General features: G+C 38.9%; 3 protein-coding genes across 12 annotated transcripts in view; 1 reads left to right on the top strand and 2 right to left on the bottom strand.

Moving 5' to 3' along the window:
• Positions 1-4,614, top strand: part of tcf3a (transcription factor 3a) — a 31,459-nt gene extending 26,845 nt beyond the window's left edge. For 4 of the 8 annotated variants that reach the window (XM_057333036.1, XM_057333034.1, XM_057333037.1 and 1 more), the window contains 2 exons: positions 1,567-1,686; positions 2,658-4,614. In XM_057333036.1, the coding sequence (XP_057189019.1) occupies positions 1,567-1,679 (113 nt within the window). In that variant the 3' untranslated portion in view covers positions 1,680-1,686; positions 2,658-4,614. Of the gene's footprint in view, positions 1-732; positions 963-1,566; positions 1,687-2,657 lie in introns of those variants that run through there. The other 4 variants (XM_057333035.1, XM_057333039.1, XM_057333038.1 and 1 more) reach the window with 3 other exon arrangements.
• Positions 4,615-11,271: 6,657 nt separating this feature from the next.
• On the bottom strand, positions 11,272-17,419 carry map2k2b (mitogen-activated protein kinase kinase 2b). The gene is made up of 11 exons (XM_057333074.1): positions 16,669-17,419; positions 16,377-16,587; positions 15,906-16,052; positions 15,748-15,825; positions 14,926-14,977; positions 14,664-14,788; positions 14,355-14,568; positions 13,371-13,423; positions 13,228-13,289; positions 13,083-13,128; positions 11,272-12,009 (listed from the first exon to the last, which is right to left on the bottom strand). Exons 1-11 carry the CDS (start codon positions 16,755-16,757, stop codon positions 11,899-11,901), a joined length of 1,188 nt encoding a protein of 395 aa, XP_057189057.1. The 5' UTR covers positions 16,758-17,419; the 3' UTR covers positions 11,272-11,898.
• Positions 17,420-17,581: 162 nt separating this feature from the next.
• The window catches only part of pias4b (protein inhibitor of activated STAT, 4b), a 14,261-nt gene continuing 7,468 nt past the window's right edge, over positions 17,582-24,374 (bottom strand). For 2 of the 3 annotated variants that reach the window (XM_057333067.1, XM_057333068.1), the window contains 5 exons: positions 21,296-21,401; positions 19,734-19,864; positions 19,451-19,611; positions 19,154-19,284; positions 17,582-18,958 (listed from right to left, as the gene is read on the bottom strand). In XM_057333067.1, the coding sequence (XP_057189050.1) occupies positions 18,777-18,958; positions 19,154-19,284; positions 19,451-19,611; positions 19,734-19,864; positions 21,296-21,401 (711 nt within the window). In that variant the 3' untranslated portion in view covers positions 17,582-18,776. The remainder of the gene's footprint in view (positions 18,959-19,153; positions 19,285-19,450; positions 19,612-19,733; positions 19,865-21,295; positions 21,402-24,374) is intronic. The other variant, XM_057333069.1, reaches the window with a different exon arrangement.

Here is a 24,374-nt window from a genome sequence, read left to right as displayed (position 1 = left end):
GTCATCGCGCCTCTCTCTCTCCACAGGCTTTAACCCGGCTTTGTGTCTGATAACAATCTGATCTCTGCTCGCATGTCCCGCCATGTTTAACCCTCGTATGCCAGGTTGTTTTTCTTTCACCATCTCTCCACCCGTTCCTCAGCTCTTTTCTCCGCAGATGGCCGCGGCGATCTCCGTCTCATGCCGTATAAATGCATCTCGCCACCGGGATGCGTTTACGATGAGACGGTGGCATTCACCTCATCCTGTCTTCTGTCCGGCCGTCTCGGTGGCAGTGTGTGTGTCTGTGCGGTTCTTGGCAGATGGCGCGTCTCTCTGATCTCATCTCGCTGTCCTCTCGTCTTATATCTCGCTCTGTCTCGCTGTGTGGCAGCTCCCACAGGTCTCCCCGAATCCACTGAGATGCCACTGAGATGACCGACACTCAGCGGTTAGAAACGTAAGCGCAGTTGGTCAGGGCCTGCTCTCCTCTCCGCACCTCTGCTGGATCCTCCATCGGCACAGCGAATCACCTCTCCGGTTATTCCTTCACGTTCTACGTTTGGTCTGAAACCACAAGAATGCGAGTTTTTTTTGTCTTATTCTTTGGGTTCGTGTATTAGCTCAAATCTGACTGTAAAACTAATCCACTTGAGTTCACGAAAGTGAGCGAAGATTCTTTGTGAGTCAAGTTCATGTCGTAGTAGAACAAGCTAGATGAAGGTATTAACTAGCGCCTGGTCGTCCCGGCAGCAGCGTGTCGGAGGAGTGCCTCACGGTGGAGGAGAAGGAGCAGCGCGAGCGGGAGCGCCGGCAGGCCAATAACGCCCGGGAGAGAGTGCGCGTGCGGGACATTAACGAAGCGTTCAGGGAGCTCGGCCGCATGTGTCAGCTGCACCTGAAGTGCGACAAAGCTCAAACCAAACTCATCATCCTCCAGCAGGCCGTGCAGGTCATCCTGGGTCTGGAGAGACAGGTGCGAGGTAGGAGCATCCCGCCCCTCGACACACAAACACCGTCAGCGTTCTGCCAAGAATCAGCAAACACACCTGCCGCTGTCACCGCTCTTCTGCATCGTTCAGTGTTCTCTGGCTTTACTGCGTGCCGTGACGTCTGCGGCGCCGACCTCCGCTTCCCTTCATCTTCCTTTCACCCTGTTTGATGTGAATAACTCGAGTGTTCCTGGATCAACATCCTCGGCGCTTCTATTTAAAGGGATCGTTTAATCCATCCTCGCGTGTGTGTAAATCTGTATGTGTGTCGTTCTTCGGTGGAACACAAAAGAAGATATTTTGAGAAATGTCTCGAGGGTTTTGTGTACATACACTGGAAGTCAATGGGGTTCAAGTGTTGTTTGTTCTGTAAAATATCTTATTTTGTGTTCTGAAAGAAAAGGACGTCATGCAGGTTTGACATGACACGAGGAGGAAGAAGTGATGAAAGAACCGATCGCTCTGAACGAGGATCTTGTTCGAGGAACACCGCTCTGTCTTCATGCTTCAGTGTTTTTGTGCCGTCTCTGTAGTCTGAAGGCAGACACTCGCTGGACGAGATTTCACGTCTGTAATGAATGTTTCTTCTGTTCAGAGCGTAATCTGAACCCAAAGGCCGCGTGTCTGAAGAGGAGAGAAGAAGAGAAGGTCACAGGAGATCCTCAGATGTTGTCCGGTTTGGGTGGAGATGGACACAGCCATATGTAACGTATAGGTCCGTTGTTTCACTTCACCAAACTTTGAACGGGGATTTTCATACATTTCGTTCCTTATTCGTTTTTATTTCTATCTACCTGTTTATTTATAGAGCAGATGTCAGACACCGGTTTGATTCAGAGTGCTTTATTTAGAAAGGATGTCCAGTAAAAAGGGCAAAGTGATGCCTAATGAATACAAATAACAGTAACATTCAGCAAAACACAACCACCAAAGTCAAAGATGCACAAGAATATAAAATAATAAAGAAATACAATTGAGCACTTTACTATTGTGTATGAAATATGATGTAAAAATAGATTATTTGAAGAGTTGTTTCCCAAAATGAGAGCAGTGTTTCTTTGAGTTATTATGGCCTAAATCCAAACAAACCATCTGCAGTTTCATTGATGTATATTGGAATGCACAATAAAAAAAACATGATTTTTGAAAATTTTCATTTTGAAAATAAACTCTTCATTCATAGGTGAATATCATAAAGCATTGTCTTGCAGAATTATTTTAGTTTTATTTTTCTCTTGTTATGGTTTACATCATATTTTCAATGGAGGTTTTTATATTTTGAGTTTTCTTGTTAACTTTAGTTTCATTTCTGTGATTTCTGTTACGTGCATGTCATTTCTTTGTCGTAATTTTGCTATATGGTTTAACTTATTTTTTGTTTTAGTTTAGTTTAGTATATTTTACTCTGTTGCTAAGGTAAAAATTCTAATACTTCTGTTATTTTATTGTTCAGTTTATTTGTGAATATTTAGGCTTGTTTTATTTGATTTCGATTAACACTTAACGTTAATAGCCCCAAGTCTGGGTCATTGAAATTGGTCATTCCGAGTCGTTTCTTGTAGGAACAACAGAAGTTAAAGGATGAGTTTAGTCCGCAAGAGCACAGTCACGGGCTTCTGGTGATTTGAGACGGACATGACGGTGAAATGCATTTCATGGGTTTTTAATGTCTTTTCTCCTCCACAGATGATGGATGACAAGCTCTCCGTTGACGTGGCCTTAATCTTCCTGTTATAGATCCAGTGTCTACACACATACACACACATTCTTGATTTATATATTATAAACAGATGTGTTGAGAGACTCTTACACACACACACACACACAGTACATACACACTTGAGCTGCTCGTGTGGCTCTACAGTAAGTTTGTACTCGACACACACACACACATGCAATCAACATCATGGACCATTAATGGATATCACACATTAGAAACAGCGTTTGAAGGGTCTGGAAAGCCCTGCTGTTGACTAACATTTACAGTGTGCTGTTATATAGCACATATGCATCTACCCATGAGCCTTTTGTATTAAACACAAGGTCAAGCTCCGCTGAGGGAACACCATTCATTTTTTTTGTAAAACACGTAGTCGAGTCGACTTTCTTTTGTACCGCTTTGTGTCGAAGACGTAGAAATTGAACCAATGGTCAGTTCGCATTTTGCCACCGATGGAATAAATGAAATCTGGCAGGAACACACGAGGCTGATATTTCACCTGGAAATCTAGAGAGAGATGGTTTTGCTTAAATGAAGCCCGCATTTTCTCTCCACTCTCATGAATTGAATGGCAGAACAGTTTATATGTGGAGTTGTCACATCTGTCATGGGAGTATTTTAATTCAGATTGATGGGAAATCAAATCTGTGTGCGATTGTAAAAAAAAAAACTGTAAGTTAAATACAGTACAGCATTACAGTCGTTCAGATTTTGAGGGAAATGAGCTTAAATTGTCATAAAATGCCACACTGCCAATAGTCCTAAAAAGTACAAAATATTATTGTTGTTTTCTTTTGATTTTGGAGTGAACTGTTTTTCTTTCCCCTTTAGTAGCCTTTTGGAGAGCGCTGCATGATGCTTAGTCTGGTTCTTTTTCTTTACAAGCTATTGCTTTTCTCTCTTTACAAACTGAAGCACATGCATCACCTGCAGAAAACCACTTCACGACTCAACGTTTGAGCATTTCAGCAACGTGTCGTCGCTTTCCTCTCTTTCAGAGCAGATGTATGAAATGATCTGAAGCCGACCCGAGCTTTGATTTCTCTTTCTGCTCGCACGCCTCACAAACAGATTATTATCTGATCGTTGCTAAAATGTCAGGGGTGTTTGTGCATTTTATCGACTTTAACAATTCGTCCAAAACTGAATTTGCTGCCACTTCTTGTCAATGTTTCTACACAACGTAGAGAAATCTAGATTGTGAAATTTTTACAAGATGACCCTTGGGTTGTAAAACTTTTTCTTTTTTTTATTACTTTTTTATAAAGTTCTGTTAAATGTTTGTGTGTTTACTTATTTGTTTTTGTTATTATCTGTGTTGATTAAAATGTTAGATGAATCTAGTGCTGAAGTATGCCAGGAACAAATGATGCTTCATATTTCTGTTGTAATTCTGATCTCTTTTTATAACGGGAGCGCGTGGAATGATGATCGTACACGTGCTAATTTCGCGTTCTCACACAAAGATATTCCTTATCGTTTATAAGGCGAACGAGCACTGTGTTTGTGCCCAGATTTGAAAAAAAAAACCCAACAGCGGTTTCATTGGTAGACGTCATGTTTTTTGTTCCAAAACGAAAGGAAGCACAGTACTCTAGAGATCATTGTTTTTCTTTATTTGTACTAACATTGTCTTTTATAAGTAAAAGATGATTATATGAATTGTTCTGGTTTATTAACTCTTAAAGGAGCGAGAGTGGCCTTCTGCATTCTCCTGATGGGGAGTGATTAATGTACTCGTGCCTGCATCTCTTCTGTTCAGTTTTATTCTGGAGTCAGTCGGGTTTTTACTCAAACAGTCTTGTGGCTTCACTTGAGAATATTTTATAAATTCACATGAAGAGGGACATCAGAATTCCAGATGTATGTTAAGTGAATTCTTGCTCCTCTGAGCAAAATAAAGTACTTTCTTTGTAAACGTAATCTGTTCGTGTGAATGAGTTGTGTGACAAGTTTTTGATGTTTCGTTGTTTTACCAAGATAGTCACATTGATCGCCCTGGCTAGAATGACAATGCAAAGGTTATACAAGAAAAGTGACAAATACAAGCTACAGTGTATATACCCAGCAATAGAGAATGTGAAGCTGACGTCACGCCCTATGTTGCAGTGGCGCCGCCATCTTGGGAGGATCACACTCCACTGCCATTATAGTTTTGATATGTACCGTTACTTGTTTTGTTTGCTATATGGAGAAATCGAAAGTGAAAGAACCACCGGCTTTTCCTGAACGACTCTGCGTAATGCTATTGCAGTTTTAAACACAGCATGGCCGACCTACCATAGTTATATTTACAATCAAACAAAAAAATCCAAACGCTGCATTGAGCGCACTAGCAGCCATCCTCCCAAGATGGCGCAATATTCAACGCGGCGTGACGTCGATTAACAAGCTCTATAGAGAGAATGCACGTGTCGTCACTTTCCCACGTGAGCACGCCGGAACCTGCTTGAGTGGTAAAACACTGGGCAAAATGAATGGTTACAATATCATAAAACGCAATTCCGCGCAACATTTCAGTGTCTAAAAACACCTGCTTGCTTTGTAAGTCACGAGGTAGTCGTAAGGACCGTCGAGTCCAGCTGCTTGTAGTTTCAGCAAATAATTGCGTGTTTTAGTCCCGGTTTTTGTTCCTCCTATTGAATGCAGCCATTTTGCCTTATTTTTACCACTCAAGGGAGCGTGTTCACGCGGGAAAGTGACGTCAATGCTCACCCTCTATACTCAAATTTGACTTAAAACATGCTGGTTGGTCAGAGAAATATTTTTTAATATTTAGGGTGCGTTTACATTTGGCATTAATATGTGATCGCTGTGATCCGAACAGGCAGATCGGATCTTCAGACAATCCGGACACAGCGCGTTTACACTTGTCAACATCAAGTGGTTTCTGCATCTGCATATCTGCTCGAGGGCTGAACGATTAATTCGCGATGTGATTAAACACGATTTTCTAAACGCAAAGACTGCGATTAATTATGGGGATGTACGTTTGATGCGGCCCTGCTCATTGCTGACAAGTGTGCTGAAATCTCATCCTACCCGTCAGATTGTCCTACCAGGCACGCGCACATCAATATTACGTAATTTTTTTGCGCTGTGAAATCAACCTACCTGTTAATTTTATACTGCTACGACAATCTGATTGTTGTTAAATCATTCTACATATTTATTTAATACTAGTAGGACAATTTGATAGGGTATTTTGCACTGTAAATGAATCCTACCTGTTTATTTTATATTGTAGGGTAATCTGATAGGGTATTTACGCTGTAAACTTTTTGTGTGTTTATTTTAAGATGGTAGGACTACCTGGCGGTATTTTGCATTGTAAAATCGATGTGGTTAAGATTTTAAGTTTTGCCCTGCGGTAGACAAATCTGACCGGGTAGGACAATTCGACAGAACATCGGTACCATCTCAAAAGCATTACAATGCGCGACGGACATTATTAAAGTGCTCGGGACGGACGCTTGCCTGCCGAAGGAGAGAGTCGTGTGCGTTGACGTGAACAGAGGTCTACGTCGCAACAACAGACACGTGACTCAGACGTCGTGGATAAAGTGCCTGGCCGCCAGTGACAAGTGACTTGCAGTCAAGTTAGTGTCCGACGTTTCTACCAGTGTAAGTAATTGCAAAGAGTAACAAAACTCCGAAAATGTAAACGTTTTAACAGCTGAATGCATTTATAATGGCTACTGTCACATCTAGTATAATACATGTGTGACATTGCAAACAAATTATACATCCATAGCAGAGCTGTTATGTTACCATGTAATCTTAAATAGTTAAAAGCCCCACCATACTGTCAACGTATTTAAAGATCAACACATAAATTCAATAATTATAATCTAGAAATATAATATTTAACTTGACTTTTACTCTTGATATTTAAAAAAATATATTGATGTGGATACTTTGTACTTCAGAAATTTACCCAAACAAGAAAATTCTCATCTTCCTGTTCTTCCTGTTAATGTGTGTGGAACATATGTATTTGGAGACTTATTATGCCAGATTTATCCATGTCAGTTATAATAAACAAGTATGTCATTCGTTTTTTTTCAGAGAACCATCAAACCAATAATTTTATAAATATAATTTTACCCTCTTCCTTGTCAAATTGTTTGTTTTGTTTAGCGATGTGTCTTTTACAGCTCTATATTCGTTGACTCCGTATTTGTTTCCAAATACCATGACTTGAGGGCAGTGTTGGGGAAGCTACTTTGAAATTGTAGTTAGATAAGCTACAAACTCCTCGTTAATAAAAGTAGTTAGGTTACAGCTTAGCGACCCATCTGAAAAAGTAGTTCGCTACACTACAAGTTACTATAAAAAGTAGCTACCTTCTTTGAAACTATTTTTTTATTTTTACAATCTCACATAAAAAAAACTAAAATGTATTATAGCAAACTGTATAGTACATTTCCTAGATACAGTACCGTTTTTTACTTTAGTAAATATTAAAGTATACTAAAGAATTTATAAAGCGTACGAATTTACTATAGCTAGATACTACAGAATACTGTAGTATATGTTAATAGAGTGTGGTAGTTACCATAATATTCGACAGTTGTAATATACTACAATTTACTGTAGTAAATACTAAAGTATACTATATTTTTACGTGATGTAATACACGTGTTATTGACTAAATAATAGAGAAGTTTAAAACAATGTAATACAGTACCATTGTCATTGTATTTATTTTTCATTACATAAGATTCATATTTAATAATATTTAGAAATACTAGGATGGGTGTTTACTTTAAATATTTACCTGCTCATGACCGATCTCTTCTCAGTGAAACAAAGCCGCAATACATAGTTAATGCAGTAGATGGCGATAATGAACCACTACAGTTTGTGCCTTATTTATGCCTTACTCAGCACCGTAGTTTAATTTTTTTTTAATCTCGTGTTTGTACTTAATGTATGTCTTTTGTTATATGTTCAATTCTTTGTCAATATTGTAAGAACACGCAATCATGCCAAGTACCTTGAAATAGAAATTGAATTGTGATACAGTAAGAAGAAGAAGACGTGACACAGCGCTGCTCTGAAGGCAGAACGGAATGTAGCTTTTGGTTGCGGTACACCGCTACTTTCTCAAAAAAGTAATTAACTACTGGAAAAGCTACACTGTTTTAAATGTAGTTGAGCTACGTCAAGCTACTGAACAATGTAGTTAAGTTAGTAGCGTCGCTACTTGTAGTTAGCTACTCCCCAACACTGCTTGAGGGTGCTGTTTGTACTCTGCTTGCTTAATTTCTGAAAGAAAGAAATATGACACTATGTTGTATTTTGTGGGGTAGATTCAAGACTGTATACATATATATTAATAAATAACGATACAACAAACATCTACACTGTCAGCTGCTACGTGGACATGCTGCAGGCTTCACCGACTCTTAAGAGTCGAGAGAGAACATTGAAAATCGGTCCAGCTATATAATTTAAAATTTAAATGATAATAGAAGTAGAAGAAGACTCCTGACCAATATGTTTCAACAACTAGAAGTGCAAATACGTGAATATAAATATATGTGTAGATCCAGCAAAGACATATAGGCCCGGTTTCACAGACGAGGCTTAAGGCTAGTCCCAAACTAAAATGAATGTAATAAATGAATAACTCAAGTCAACTTTATTTATATAGCGCTTTTTACAATTGTCATTGTTACAAAGCAGCTGTACATGAGACATATTGACTATAAGCAAAACAATTCAAGTTGTACCTGTAAAAACAAGAAAAAGGTGAAAACAGAAGACAGACATACACACTCCACACACACAATATGCACACGTACTAACACACACATAGACATAGACACACATGGACGCGCAGACACACGGACGCGCACACACACACACGCATGCACGCACGCGTGTTAAGCAGTATTCTTGGTTGTTACGTATGGCGGTTTTCGGTCCAATAAGTAAAACTTCTGTTTTGTCCGAGTTCAGTAATAAAAAGTTGTTACTCATCCAGTTTTTTATATCGACTATGCATTCCATTATTCGATGGAACTGCTGTGTTTCATGAGGCTTCGAGGAAATATAAAGTTGAGTATCATCAGCATAACAGTGAAAGCTAACTCCGTGTCGCTTTATTATATCTCCTAGAGGTAGCATGTATAATGCGAAGAGCAGAGGCCCTAAGACTGAGCCCTGTGGTACACCGTACTGGACTTGCGATTTGCGTGACACCTCATTGTTTATTGCTACAAATTGAAAACGGTCGGATAAATAAGATTTAAACCATTTCAAAGCTATTCCCTTAATGCCGACATAATTTTCGAGTCTATGTAGGAGTGTGCTGTGGTCAATGGTATCGAATGCAGCACTAAGGTCTAGCAGCACCAATAACGAGATACAACCTCGGTCAGACGCCAATAGCAGATCATTTGTAACTCTGATCAAAGCAGTCTCTGTACTGTGACATGCTCTAAATCCAGACTGGAATTCTTCATTGATGTCATTCCTTTGGAGGAAGGAGCATAATTGAGTTGAAACTACTTTTTCCAGAACTTTAGATATGAAAGGTAGATTCGATATAGGCCTGTAGTTCCTTAGTTCTCTAGGGTCGAGTTGGGGTTTTTTGACAAGGGGCCTTATAACAGCCACCTTATATGCTTTAGGCACATGTCCTAATGTCAGAGATGAGTTAATAATACCAAGAAGAGGATCTATAATTTCTGGGAGCATCTCTTTCAGTAGATTTGTAGGTATAGGGTCTAGTATGCATGTTGTTGATTTAGATGATCTAATAATTTTAGACAGCTCATCTTGATCTACGGTATAAAATAATTGCATTTTCTCCTTAAGGGCGCTGTAGTTAGTTTGTTCAGCGGGTTTCACTTCTGATTGCATTGTTATAATTTTTTCTCTAATATCTTGGATTTTATATGTGAAGTAGTTCATAAATTCATCACTGCTATGCTGATATACAGGATCAGAAGTCACTGACGATTTATTTTTTGTTAATTTAGCCACCGTGTTAAATAAAAACCTAGGGTTGTGCTGGTTTTCTTCTATTAGTGATGAAAAGTAGGCGGATCTAGAAGTTATTAGGGCTTTCCTGTATTTTCGAATACTATCCTTCCATGCTGTACGAAATACCTCTAATTTAGTTTTCTTAAAGTTGCGCTCCATTTTTCGGGCCGCTTTCTTTAGAGCCTGAGTGTGTTCATTATACCACGGTGTGGGGCTGCCATTTTTAATCTTCTTTAAACGTAGTGGAGCAACTTTGTCTAGCGTTACCGAGAAGGTGGAATTAAAATTTTCAGTGGTAATGTCAAGATCTTCAACGTTATTTCTCATGATTTGAGACAATTCGGGCAGATTATCGAGAAACGCATCTTTGGTAGTTGAAGTTATTGTTCTACCATATTTGTAACAATGAGTTTTATTTGCAGCCGTAGGCCAGTGAAGCAAACATAATACCAGATAATGATCCGAAATGTCTTCACTCTGCTGAAGGATTTTAACATCGTCCACATTTATACCGTAAGACAGTATTAAATCTAAAGTATGATTACGAAGGTGAGTGGGTCCTGACACATGTTGACTAATGCCCATGGAGTTAAGAGTGTCTTTGAAAGCCATTCCTAAGGCATCTGTAACGTTATCTACGTGGATGTTAAAGTCACCAACGACAAGGAGTCTATCTGCGGCCAGTACTAGTTCTGATAAGAACCCACCAAATTCTTTAATAAAATCTGTGTGGTGCCCTGGAGGCCTATATACAATAGCTAGAATCAATTTAAAAAGTGTTTTATCTTTAGTATTAGGTGTTGAAACATGAAGAACCATGACTTCAAAAGAATTATATTTAGAGTTCGACTTCTGGGAAATGCTAAAAGAGTTATTGTAAAGTGCTGCGACACCTCCCCCTCTGCCTTTTAGACGAGGCTCGTGTTTATAATAATAATCTTGGGGGACAGATTCATTTAAAGCAATATAATCATCTGGTTTTAGCCATGTTTCTGTCAAACAGAGCATGTCTATTTTATGATCTGTTATCATATCGTTAACAAAAAGTGCTTTATTAGAGAGAGATCTAATATTTAGCAATCCGAGTCGTAACAGTTGATTATCTGTATTTTGTTCATGTTTAGTTTGTTTAACGTTTATTAAATTACTTTCAAGAGGTTTACGCATTATTTTATGTTTGCTAATCCGGGGGACAGACACAGACTCTATTTTGTGATGTTTGGGAGAACGGATTACTACATGTTGTACATTTTGTGTATTCTGCGACGTGAGACGGCATGCAGACAGTTGGTTAAGCCATACTGTCTGCTCCCTGACCTGGGCTAAAGATCTTCAACTCTCGTGGCTTGCTGAGGAAAGATGTGAGATTGCTTTTTCTAAACAAACAGAAAAGGTCACATTTTTGTAATAAACACAAAAACAATGTTCATCTATAAACGCGGACACAAATGTCACACTGTGGTAAATCTAGCAGGTCTCCTTTTTTTATTGCACGCATGCAGAAAAATACACCACGCATGCTAAAATACTCCAAACAAAAATATATGAACTATTAGAAATGAAGAAACAACAGTGACGTTTGGATTTCTGAACTGACATCAGTTTTTATTTTGAGGATGTAAAACACGACTGGAAAACTAAAGCAGCACAGATGATATATAATATATTTGATAATAAAACATCTCGTTTCTTTTCTCCATCTGATGGATAAACGTAAGCCAGCAGTTGATCCTTAACCATCAGGAGAGGAATCGGTTAAAGTGATTCTGAAAGTGACAGCAGTGAAGTTCATGTGATCCGATGATATTGTACGTGAATCTTGGCGAATCAGGCGAAAACATGTCTAATTCACTTTAACCCCAAAATTAAACAAGTGATTATGATAATAAATGAAAACAAAGCCTTTTTTAGGACCATAACAACTGAGCAGATCTGCAACTGAATTCTTGTGACTGTAACGTCCAGATTGTTTGTTTTTTTCTTAATGGCTCTTAAACAGATTTCTGTATACAAAATACACGGTCTTGATTCTGGAGTGAAATATGACTCGCACGTGTTCTTTGAGAGTCACTCATGTCTGTAAAAGTATCAAATAAGCAGCTTTGCGTGTGTGGTATGAGCACACAGTGTCATAACGTTGCTCAATGTGTCATTATTGACAGAGAAAACACGAGTCGGGTGGTCAAAAGGTTGTGTGCGTGCGCGCCGGCCTCATTCGGCCGTTCTGGTGGGCGTGCTGGGCTGATTGAGCCCGACGGTTTTACACAACCATCCAGCGAAGTCCACTTCCTCCACCTCTGAACGCTTAATAAACGTGTGCTTCTGTAAAACACATCACAGGTATGGGTCACAACCGTATTCGCTTTGATTACACAGCTTTCTGCATTAAATCAATTGTATAGTTATGCAAGGGCTTCATAAATTATTTAAAATATATAGACATACAGGCAAGCTGATGTAACATCGTGAGAAAAGCAACTCGTTGCCTCATTTTTTTGAGTTTTAGAGGTTCTTGGTTTAAGTAAGCAGAACTTTCAAATTTTGATTAATGTTAAATTAAGGTAAGTGTGACTTAAATATTTAATTAATCATTCTCAATTAAGTATCAAGTAGACAGAACTTCAAAAAATAAATACACAAAGATGTATGTTTAAGTTAACGAAACTCAATTTCTATTATATTTGACACATTTCTTAGTCTTAATATGCATAAATCAAATATCTTGATTTACGCAACCCAAAATGAGCAAGAAGAGACTGATCTCGGAACTGGCATTGCTCACTGGTGACATAGCACTTGTTACAGGTTTCATGTAGCGTCACACAGCCTCGGCCACATGCACAACTCTTCTAAACAATGCTAACCACAAAACTGAGAAATATGTCAAACTCTTCTAAATATCCAAGATAAGTGAACATTAAACTAACAAGTCTTTAACTTCACTGAAACACACAAAATCATTTTTTTAAATTTACTCTCGTAACGCAGTCGCAAAGCATGCTGGGAATTGGAAATCCTTCTCAAACAGTTGTGTTGAATTTACATCTTTAAATTAAGTAAATTGAACAAGAAGCACATTTTTTTTAAAATTTTAGTTAAAACTCCAAGTTAATCAAAAATAATCCTTTCACTCAAAAGTGAAAATGTGTTTCAGGAACTTAAAATATTAACTTTTCATCAAATTAAATTGACATTACTTAATCTATTAGATTATTTTGAGCATTTGGGTTTACAGGAACGGTAAAAAGTACACCAAGATGTTAATGGTTAATATTTTTGCCTGCCCACTTGGCCTTGGTTACATCAACAGAAATGTTAAATCAGAAGCTGAAACAAGACCATCTTAACAAACAAACACAAGAGAATCTTTACAGAAGGAATAAATCAGAACTCACCATCAGCATATTCAGGTCGGCCCGGTCCGCCGGGTTCTTAATGAGACTACGGGAAGGAAATCAAATGAACATAAATCTCAGATCCATGACTACAGTATGAAAGAGCACACACAAACTGTGGAAACATCTACTGTACTCCACTCACCATTTGGTCACAAACTCTTGGAAATCCGGAGTGAAGATGCCAAGTGGGAGTTTAGGGGGCGGCTGGAGGTCAAAGCAACATGTGTTCAGTGGTAATAACAGCATTACAGAATTTATCTTTAAGATTTTAGAAATGAGTCTCACCTCGTTGACTATATAATCCAGGAGTTCAAATATAGCCATCACCGGCCCATGACCTGCAGAAGAAAAGAATAAAGACAATCAGTTCCTTACAGTGTAATGAGTCATGTCATAGAAAATTGTATGAAGAAAAATGAATGAATGCTGTTTTTAAACATTGAATTTAGTAAGATTACAACTCTTTTTTTAATGTGAAGACCTTAATGTAAAGATAACCTAGTTTCGATGAATAAATGTATTCTGGATTATATAATGACTGTCTTGCATCGGACTATAATATAAAGAGTGAACTGCATGCAAAATTCGAACTAGACCAGTGTTGGGTAAGTTACACTGAAAAAGTAATGAATTACTAGTTACTAATTACATATTCAATAGTGTCATTAGATTACTGTACAAATTACTCTCTCCAAAAAGTATTTAATTACTTATAACTAATTACTTTCTATATCCTACATCAACCTTGATTAGAGTTAATTCAAGGAAAGACACGAAACGGTTTATTTAATCCATTCGAATAAATAACTACATAAATTATTCTTTTTAACTGACCAAAGTATACAAATGTAAGAAGGATACATTAAAGCAAACATTTTAAAGTCAGATTTACAATTTTGATGTCGTTTCCACTATTGAATATATTACACAGTATTTAGTAACTAATTAAATTACAGAAAAATATGAGTAATCCCTTACTTTACTTTTTAAGGGAAAAGTTATTAAATAAAATTTTTTTAAGAGTAATCCCTTACTTTATTTTTTAAGGGAAAAGTTATTAAATTACAGGAAAATTAAGAGTAATCCCTTACTTTACTTTTTAAGGGAAAAGTTATTAAATTACAGGAAAATTAAGAGTAATCCCTTACTTTATTTTTTAAGGGAAAAGTTATTAAATAAAAAAAATTAAGAGTAATCCCTTACTTTACTTTTTAAGGGAAAATTACTTGGTGACTAGTCACACCCAACACTGAACTAGACGTATCGTACCGCTGACGGCTCTGCCCGGTGCCCTGGGTCGTGGAGAGGTGCCGTGTGTCTTTGATTTCCCAACATCCATCACCGCTCTACCAAAGATGCCCTCCAGTTCTTTTGGGTCAGGTGGAGGGATGGGATAACAGCCGATGGCCATCTCAACCAGAGAGAGACCCATACTCCACACATCAGACTGTACAGAATAATGAGTGCCCTGCAATCTCTCCGGCTGAAGGGCAAACACACACACACAGATGGCTAAATTCACATTTTATTAGAGATTTGGGGATATTAACACAAAATGATTAAGTCACAAACACACACCGACATGTAGGACCGTGTGCCCACAAAAGAGTTGGCCATGGAGTCGATGAGCTGTCCACTCACTCCAAAGTCACACAGTTTGATCTCACCACGAGAATTTACTAGAATATTAGAGGGTTTCACGTCTGCAAACGGAAATATTTCATTAGATATTAACGAACACACATAATTACATCTAAATTATACTTGAACCGCTCCAGAACCAGTTTTCAGTTCGGCTCAGATTAGTTCCAGAAGACGCACGTGTGTTCAGATATTTTACCTCTGTGAATAATCTGATGCTTCTCTCGAAGATAAGCAAGACCTCTTAAAACCTGTTGGAAAGAAAACCATCTTTAAATCAACTTTGACAAATGAAGAATTCAGTTGTGTGACACCTTCAGTATCACCGATCAATTTGATTTAGAAGGTCATGTTTGCTTTATTGTATTTCGAGCAGTGTTGGGCAATAACGCGTTACTGTAGTTTGATTACTTTTTTTGGTAACGGAGTAATTTAACGCATTATAATTCCTAAAATAGTAATTAGATTATAGTTCCAAGCCCAGATAACTATACGTTACAGCTGCGTTACATCGTTGCCGTTGTATCGTTTTATCATTTAAATTGTAAAAAGCGAAATAGCTTTTTCAAAGTCTTTTTATTTAACCAATTCAGAGATAACAATAATGAAATACAAGTTTGCATACTGCTTTTTCAAAGTCTGGATGCCTGCCTGTCGCACCCGTGATGTCATCAAACTGAAACGCGCCTGCGCGGAGAGTAATGTACTACCAAAGCCACTCCATGGAAAGTCTTGCCACCTTAAGCGAAAAACTGGTAACGGCCGATGCTATCGCCACGCAAGGAGACTAGACACCGGTCTATGATTGGCTGAGGTGCCTCTCGTGATCCATGTTAGCCTTTATGCTCCAATTGTAAGTATTCCAGACCCATACATCTCCCTCTCACAAGACAATCTTTGGTACTACCAGCGAAAACAAACTCAGCATGGAGAGAGAAGCGTATGCGTTCTGTAGCTGGAAATATAAACCCCACGTTATCTTTATTACCAGTGTAAGTGTCTCTCAGATGCATTTACTCACAGCTATGCTGACTTTTCCCAGGATCTCCTCTGGAATTCTGCCAGCGTATTTGAGAACCTGATCCAAAGAGCCTCCGTCCTGTTAACAGCCACAATGTTATCGAACACAATCAGCGTTTCATAAACACCGGAATCTTTTCTCCCTGCTAGACACCATACCATGTGCTCCATGCCGATGCTAATCTCTCCATCGCTGTAGAACGCCCCGTAGAAACCGACGATGTACGGAGAGTTACACTCGTGCAGAACCTGCAGTTCTCTGATGATCTGATGTCTGAAGGCAGGCTTGATCTCCAGATGAATCAGCTGAAACATAAAGTCTGGCGCATCACATCATGCTGTTTTGTAAAACCGTCAGGGAGTCCCACTACTGTCAATGCACTTACAATGAAACTCATCGCATGCAGAACTGTGGTGTTGTTAAAGTGCTTGTACAGATTTACATGTCAGTGGTTCTCAAACTGGGGGGCCCCAAGATGGATCCAGGGGGGCCACAGATTTTGTGTCATTTGATGAAATATAGAAATTCATTATAGGTTGTATGCAACCAACCATCAGAAAAATAAGACCACCAACAAAAAGAATCGATTAACGTTTGGAACTTAACGCTGTGATGATGTTGAACTTCACCTTTCTGGCCATGACGAGACCGGAGGGCTTGTGACACACTTTATTGACCACACCTCCATTCCCTGCTCCCAGTTCACAGATGTGCTGGAAATCGTCGTCCTTCAGTTCACCCAGATTGGCTTTCTGTGTGAGGAACGCCTCCAGACGCTTCTTCTGCTGCTCATCCAAGTCAAGCTCCTCTAACTTCTTCTGAAGGGCTTCGATGTTTGCTCTGGCGTAACCAGAAAGAGAGTTAGTTTTCATGAGAAATAACGATAGACTGGTTAAGACTGTACATCGCTCTGCATCTCACTCTGACGCAGCATCGATGGGCGTGGAGGTGGTCTCGGTCTCTCCACATCCAGTTATCACTATGGGACCAGGTCTCTTTTTGGGAGCCATGCTGGAATCAGGACTTTAATCTCCGAGGCAGTAAAAGGCGAGCTCAGACTGAGCTTCTCCTAACAATGTCTCTAATGCGAAACTCCTCATCGAGCTTAAAAGGTTCAGTCTACAGATCCAAACCTAACCAACATGCGTGTCCTGCTTACTGTCCGGATCGGATCCTTTTTATACAGAACGATCATATAAAAGCCAGATTCAGACCGCACGTGCGTGAACAAACGCAACTATCAACTTCACAAACACTGATATGATACACCTGAAGGAAACAGACTACATAAATATAATAATCACTCGTAAACGGCACAGGTAACGTTAACTGCCCCTTACACACACATACATGACATCACAAAAGCTCTTTAAACAAAATGTCTTCACCTCTCGTTGCACAAATATAACATAAAAACTTGATAAAACGATTCTAAATGGTTAATGAATGAAATCCATTAGTTGATATCACAGCGCGAGCTACAGGATGCTGTTAGCCTGTTAGCATCGTCTGTGTTCACTGAGGTTTAAAGCGTCTGTCGGCGATCAAAGTCTCTACCAAATAATGTGACAATTAGTTCAAACCCGGTGGTGAAAGAAACCGGCCCGACGAGCGGAATATCCCGGTACAGGATGATGATGATGAGGTGAGTTTTTGCCCAGCTGCTTCTTCTTCTTGTAACGTTTATTGGCGGTGGGCAAGCCAACTTTTGGTGCACCACCGCCACCAACTGAACTGGAGTGTGAAGTGACTAGGGGGGAAATAAAACATAAAATAAACAAAATAATTTATTTTCTTATGAAATTTCCTTTGTCTATTATATAACGTATTATCATTCTTCTGAATTTTTTGTTACCTAATATTATCTGTGCCGAATTCTGTCTGTTTCCAGAATCTGTCTCTCTTTACAGTATGCTTTACAATGTATTAAATATGCTCAACTGTTTCAGTTTCACCACAAAATATACATAATCCATGCGTATGTTTCCTGATTTTATATAAATGTCCTAATCTTAGTCTTGTTATTATTACTTCTTCTCTTCTTTTAAAATCACTTCCGGTCTCATTATTTTATAACCACTTTCTTCTGAATTTTATAGAAATGTCTTCCTGTCTTCTCCATATCCCATTTATGTTGCCAAGATTTAACAACAGCTTGTTTGATAATTGTCTTTGCTTCTGCTTTGCTGATCTTTACATCAATTTCTATATTCTTTTTATTAACGATCTTTTAGCATGTTTATCTGCCATCTCGTTTCCATCCACTCCAACATGTGCTGGTACCCACAAAAATGAAACAACATTGCCTTGTGCATGAAGTCTATATACCAGTTGCATTATTTCTATAATAACATTTGTCTGCAATTAGATTGACCCAACTGAATACTCCTTAACGCTGTCAGTGAATCTGAGCATATTAAAGCTTTCTTGATCTGTGTCTTGCCCAGCTGCTCACGGCACGGGCGAGTTACCGGAAATATCAGAGAGCAGCACAGATCTCGCGAGACCACAAGGACGTCGCCGCCATATTGAAGCGGGCAAGACATTAAAGCACGTAGAACTTTTACAGGATAAATCAAAAGCACGTTAACATTTCTTAACCGATCGCAGTTGTTTTATGTTCTGAGTAGAATACTTATGATCGTATCATTTCAAGCATTAATTTGGCTTTTCTTTACTAATTGCGGCGAATGTTTTGTTTAACGCCATTGTCCATTTTCATTCATTTTTTACTTTAACTTGTTAAGTAGGTAGGTATTTTAAATTCTTTGTAAATTAATACATTATTTTATTCATTGATTTGTTTCTACCAAAAGCACACGACTCAGCAGTACAAATGACCAAGACAAAACAGTAAATATTGCCCAACATATGAGTGCACAGCACAATAGTTCCAGTAAAATAAGACTTTATTGCCACAACAATTATATAACATACAAACACTGTATAATTGGCAAGTATTCAAAGTTTACAAAACAAAATAAAGTATTAAAACTCTAAATAAAGAACATTTAAAATGCAACTGCTGCTCAGATGATGGTTCTAGACCTGCTTTTGGATCGAGGAGTTTTGATCATGCCAGATTTTCTGAAGTGTACTTTCTTGTCTTCTAAATGTGTAGAAACCATCTCCTCCTTCAGGAAATCTTCATCGTCAGAGGAACCCTGAGTCAGATCCACAACATTTCTGTCCACCGGAGAAGGATTCCCCTCTATTATATTAAAAAAGAAAGGCATTTAATAATCAGAACACACGGACTATGGTACTAATAATAAATGACACACTAGTGATCATAAAAAAATCTCTTTAGTTTGATTAAAGGTCCTGACTGGGCGTGAGTTCTTTTTATTCACGGAACTAATAACTTAAAGATGCCGAGAGAAGCTGATCTGAGATCTGATCTTACGGTGTTCGGGAGGATGTAGAGCTGATTCTTTATCGCTTCTGTCCTGTCTCACAGGTTTCCAGCTGCTATCAGACATATATTCAATCTCCTCCACATCTTCCCCAGAACTCTCAAGAGCTTCACACAGCAAACTAGAGATGAGAACAAACATCAGAAGCGTCACACCCTCTTTCACATTCTCTCGAGTAAACACATTCAGGAGTGTATATATAGTCAGAACCATTAAATATCTTACGAATCCCAATATTATAAATGTCTGAATAAATCTATTTAAAGTGTGCTTGTCCTGTAGCGTACCTGTCGATGCACAGAGCATCAAAGGGGGCGTATTTGTGACACACGGGGCAGGTCCATCTGGGCTTCCTCTCATTCATTTGAAGATAGAAGGAGGCGTCAAAGCACTGCAGGTGGGCACAGCCCCGCGCTCGACACGCCACTGACATACGCATCTTCACCAGCTTTAAAGAAACACACAGACAGACAAAATAGAGAGATACTGTACTGTAATGTCTATTCATAGACATGACATCAATATTGATGTTTAAGAATTGTACGTTATAAAGGAAAAAAGTTGTCTTACTGGACACATGAGTGAAACTTGTAGTCCTGTGGTGGTGATCTCATTCTCCTGATCAGAGTTTAATTTCTCGCACACTGTAAAAGATCCATTGACTCCAAATGATCGAGATATCACAAATGATGTGATGTTTTCTATACCCCAGAATGAGTGGGATTGTATGTTCGTTGCAGTATTTCAATTCAGCTTTTAAATATGTATATTTTCATAACTTCAATAGGTGATGAACCCATGCAGACAAAAAGACTTCTTGAGACGAAACAATGGCACTGACATATTTTAAGATGTTTAAGGGCAAGTTCTTTTCAGTTAAGACAGATCAAACATTCATTTTAGTCTGGGACTAGCTTTAAGCTTCGTCTGTGAAACCGGGCAACACCATGTCTTATTTATGACTGCTTTGTTTCTTAATCCAAGGAGTAAAGGTGATGCTGATTAATACACAATCTGGCAACAAAGAGCATCTTTTTGCATTTACGGCTTTTTACAGTAAGTTACGTGTATTTGTTTTTGCAAGCAGCATTTATATTTCTAATACTTTAAGTAGACATGTCACAAGTGAAGGACTCTTCAACTGTGAAGCGGCTTGTGCTGGGCTGTTTTCTTCAGCAGATATGAATTAGGCAGATACCTTCTGATAATACACATCCAGAAACGTTCTCTCCAATTCTGGACACACCTTAACTCAAGTCCTCCTAACACACTTCAATATGAAGCACTTAAAACCCAAGAGCTGAGACCTAAAGCCAGTCCCTTCTGCCAGCTGCCTCTGAACCTTCACACCGGCACAACCGAACAGAACCAAATCAGAATAAACCAAATGATCAGAGAAAGTCAAAAGTTATATTGAGATCATTGGGAAAAGGAAAGTAAAAACCAAAGTAAACTAGAATGCTATCGGACCCTAAACAGACAATAGAATGTGTCAGATGATGTCTACACTGTTGGAGATGTGAAACAGAGACGGATCCTGAGCGAACACAGACTCAGTGATCACAGTCTGGCCGTAGAGAGAGGCAGACACACACAAACATGGAGTCTGTGCCCACTGTGACACTGCTGAGGTGGAGACTGATTGTGATCCATTTAAAGGTGTGAGAGAGAAACACTTTCACACAATGTCAAAGGTCATGCCAGAGTTTGATAGGTGTTGAGAAACCGAGCGAATGCAGATGTTAGTGGGGAGAAGAGACACACATCAGCTGCTGCTTCATTCATCTATCAGCTGCACAAACTACTGCCTTCATCTGCTACAATCACTGCACATCTGCACTCTTGACTTCATTACATTCTCATGTTTCTGCCTCACATCTACTGTTGATATTGAGATTTTATTTCCATATTTCATTGGTTTACTTACATATACTCTATTTTATATTTCAATCTATATTTATGCCTTACTCAGCACTTTAGTTTAATTTTAATCTCACGCTTGTACTTAATGTCTTTTGTTATATGTTCAATGCTTTGGCAATATTGTAAGAACACGCAATCATGCCAATAAAGTACCTTGAAATTGAAATATATGTCTGTAAATGTAAATGATGAATGATGAATGTCGTCACCTCGCTGCCGGCAGAGCTCCAGACTCTCCACTGATGATCTGCGCAACCGAGTTAACAACTCCTGAGAGGAAACCACACGCACCAGATACACAGCAACAGAGTAACGCTAGAGAGAGAGAGAGACTTTTAACACACTTTATTAAAACGGTTTCCTAAAAACAAGCATTATCCCCCAAACAAAATACAACATAATGTAATCAAGGGAAAAGAAAGAGGGAAGAAAAAAAAAAAAAAACCTCATAATAATAACAATACTAAATAAATAGAGCCTAGCAAACACACATCACCAGTTAACAAAATCTCCCCATCTTCACAGAGAGACAATAAAGCTCCATTAATACACTACTTGAACTCAAATTCAAGAATGTTCTAGATTCAACTCTGGTCGAATTCTAGATTCGAGCAGATTAGTGAACAGTTGAAGAACATTGATATTTCGCCCTTCAGCAGCCAGCCTACAAGACTTCCAAACGGCTAGCTTGGCTTGGTCAATTACAAAATTTGCCACAGTACTCTGCTGGTTGTACGTTTTTGAATATTTACAGCCATACACAAAAAGTGTCCTGTTAAAAACAAAACCCAATCCCTTAAGTATTCTTTCCAGCAATGTAAACAGCGGATCCAATCTAGAACATTCAGTAAAAGCATGGAAAACCGTTTCTGGTGCAGAACAGAAAAAGCAAGCTGCTGAAACATTAGGATTAAACTTGGCAACGTGGTTGTTTTTTGGCAAAGCACAATGCAGTATTCTCCACTGTAAATCCCCAGACCTTTTAGGAAGTGGGCCTTTATAAAAAAGCTTCCAGGAAGGAGAAAGATCAGCAGAAACTGTTAAAAAATCCCTCCATTTTGTACCACATCTATCCTTAATGTTCTCAAAATAATCTGCTTTCACACAAGTCATATAAAGTTCTTTTTTTCCTGCTGTCTGGAAATCAAAATCTTGCAGCCTTTTAAAAGTTAACAGTTTCCCTTTACGATCATCTTCTGAACAACAGACTCTTGGGGACACAATCAACTTGGGAAAAGAGCAATTGGAGGAACCTCCTGACAGAAAACAGTTTACAAACTGGAGGAGTGAGGGGGGAAAGGCTGCTTTCAACCCCTCTATGAACCTCTCTACTGTTCTGATCGATCTAAAACCCACTTGACCACAGATGTCCACTATTGACCTCCATGTTCTGGAGGAAAAATCAACCAAATGTGCCACTTTGGTCAATCCTCTTTTCATAAAAGATTGCACCATTGTGTTAGATGTACAAAATTCATCACCTAAAAAGGAATTATGAAACAGTGGCTCATTTAGGCCAAAATCTTGATATTCTTGCCCAAGTATTTTAAAAAGTGCCCAAGATTTTACCACTGAATCATAAAAGGTCACATCAGACATAAAATGTGCACCCTGACAAGCCATTAAAAACAGCTGTATATCAAGACGAAACCCGCCAAAAGTTCTGAGCAAATCCAGACCAAAGGACACCCATGACCTGAATTCAACAGGGTACAGTAAGTTTTGAACAGTCTTTAACCTCATGGCTTTGACCTTGGCTGTTAAATCGATCAACCCCTGACCCCCTTCATTGACTGATAGATACGGAACCGCTGGGGGCAGCCAATGATAACCTTCCCAAAAGAAGTCCACAAAAATCTTCTGCAAGCGTTGCAACAAATCTTTTGGAGGGTCCAGCACACTTAAGCGATGCCACATCATGGAAGCTGCCAAATTATTCACAATAAGCACTCTTCCCCTGTATGACAACTGGGGCAGAATCCATCTCCATCTCTGCAAACGTCCAGAAACTTTTTTAAAGATGCCATCCCAGTTCTTTTGCATAAACTGATAAGTTCCGAGGAAAACCCCCAACACCTTAAACCCATCCATACTCCAGGAACATTGCTGAGGAAGTTCAGGAGGACCCCCATCTTCCCATTCCCCCAGTAAAAAAGAAGCACTCTTTTGCCAATTTATTCGTGAGGATGAGGCTTTCTGGTAAGCCTCAAGAGATTCGCTTAAATACTTAATGTCTTTAACAGATCTAACAATAACGGTAACGTCATCAGCATAGGCACTAAGTTTAACAGTTGTCAAATCTGTGGTGAATGGGCACACTGTTGAAATACCACCCAGTTTATTCCTCAAAGCTACCAGTAGTGGTTCAATAGCAATAGCATAGAGAATCCCTGAAAGCCCACACCCTTGTCGTATGCCTCGGCTTACTTTAAAAGGTCTTGTAAGACAACCATTGACTTTTACTATACACATCAGTGTACACAGGTTTCACACAGGAAATAAGAACACATCCAAAACCAAAAGCTTTAAGACATTTAAAAAGAAACCCATGATCAACCCGATCAAATGCTTTCTCCTGGTCTAAAGAAACGAAACCAATGTCAAGTTTATGAACTCGAGCAAAAGAAATCAGGTCTCGAATCAGAAAAATATTATCAAAAATGGACCGGTCTGGGATGCAATATGACTGATCCGCATGAATTATTGAAGAGATATGAAGCTTAATCCTGTTTGTTAAAGTCTTAGAGAGTATCTTGTAGTCACCTCTGAGTAATGAGACGGGTCGCCAGCATCTGATGTCCTCGAGATCACCTTTCTTGGGTAGTAGGGTTATCACGGCTCTCCGTAGACTGACTGGTAGTGTGCCTTTTTTTTTAGACTCTCTATAAAAACTAAAAACAAATCTTTTCCAATGACAGACCAAAACCGTTTGTAAAATTCTGAGTTTAATCCATCCAGACCTGGAGCTTTGCCGGAGGACAATTCCTGAACCGCTACAGACAAGTCATAAAAGGTGAACAGATTTTCAAGGCTCGCTTTTTCCCCTTCTGAAAACTGTGGTAGGTCCTGAAGGAGTAGGTCAGCCTTCTCCTCATCACAGGGTTCTGCCCTATAAATATCTTCATAAAAAGTCAGTGCATGGGAAATAATCCCATGACTATCGGTAATTTTTCCACCGTCAGGACGTTTCAAGCAGCATAAGATATTTTCTCCACAGTCTGTTTCTCCAAATTGAAGAAAAATGAAGTTGGAGCATCCATATTGTTAAAAGTTAAAAACCGGGCACGG

The sequence above is a fragment of the Triplophysa rosa genome, linkage group LG5 (assembly GCF_024868665.1).
Source record: "Triplophysa rosa linkage group LG5, Trosa_1v2, whole genome shotgun sequence".
Taxonomy (NCBI): domain Eukaryota; kingdom Metazoa; phylum Chordata; class Actinopteri; order Cypriniformes; family Nemacheilidae; genus Triplophysa; species Triplophysa rosa.
This window is presented reverse-complemented; position numbering and strand designations above follow the sequence as displayed.

Excerpts from the sequence above, each read along its gene's own strand:
- map2k2b (XM_057333074.1), bottom strand. The coding sequence starts at position 16,757 with ATGGCTCCCAAAAAGAGACCTGGTCCCATAGTGATAACTGGATGTGGA. Across the intron at positions 14,569-14,663 it reads GCACACGGTCCTACATGTCG|CCGGAGAGATTGCAGGGCAC; the intron begins GTGTGTGTTTGT and ends TTTGCCCTTCAG. Across the intron at positions 13,129-13,227 it reads CAAGAGTTTGTGACCAAATG|TCTCATTAAGAACCCGGCGG; the intron begins GTGAGTGGAGTA and ends TCCTTCCCGTAG.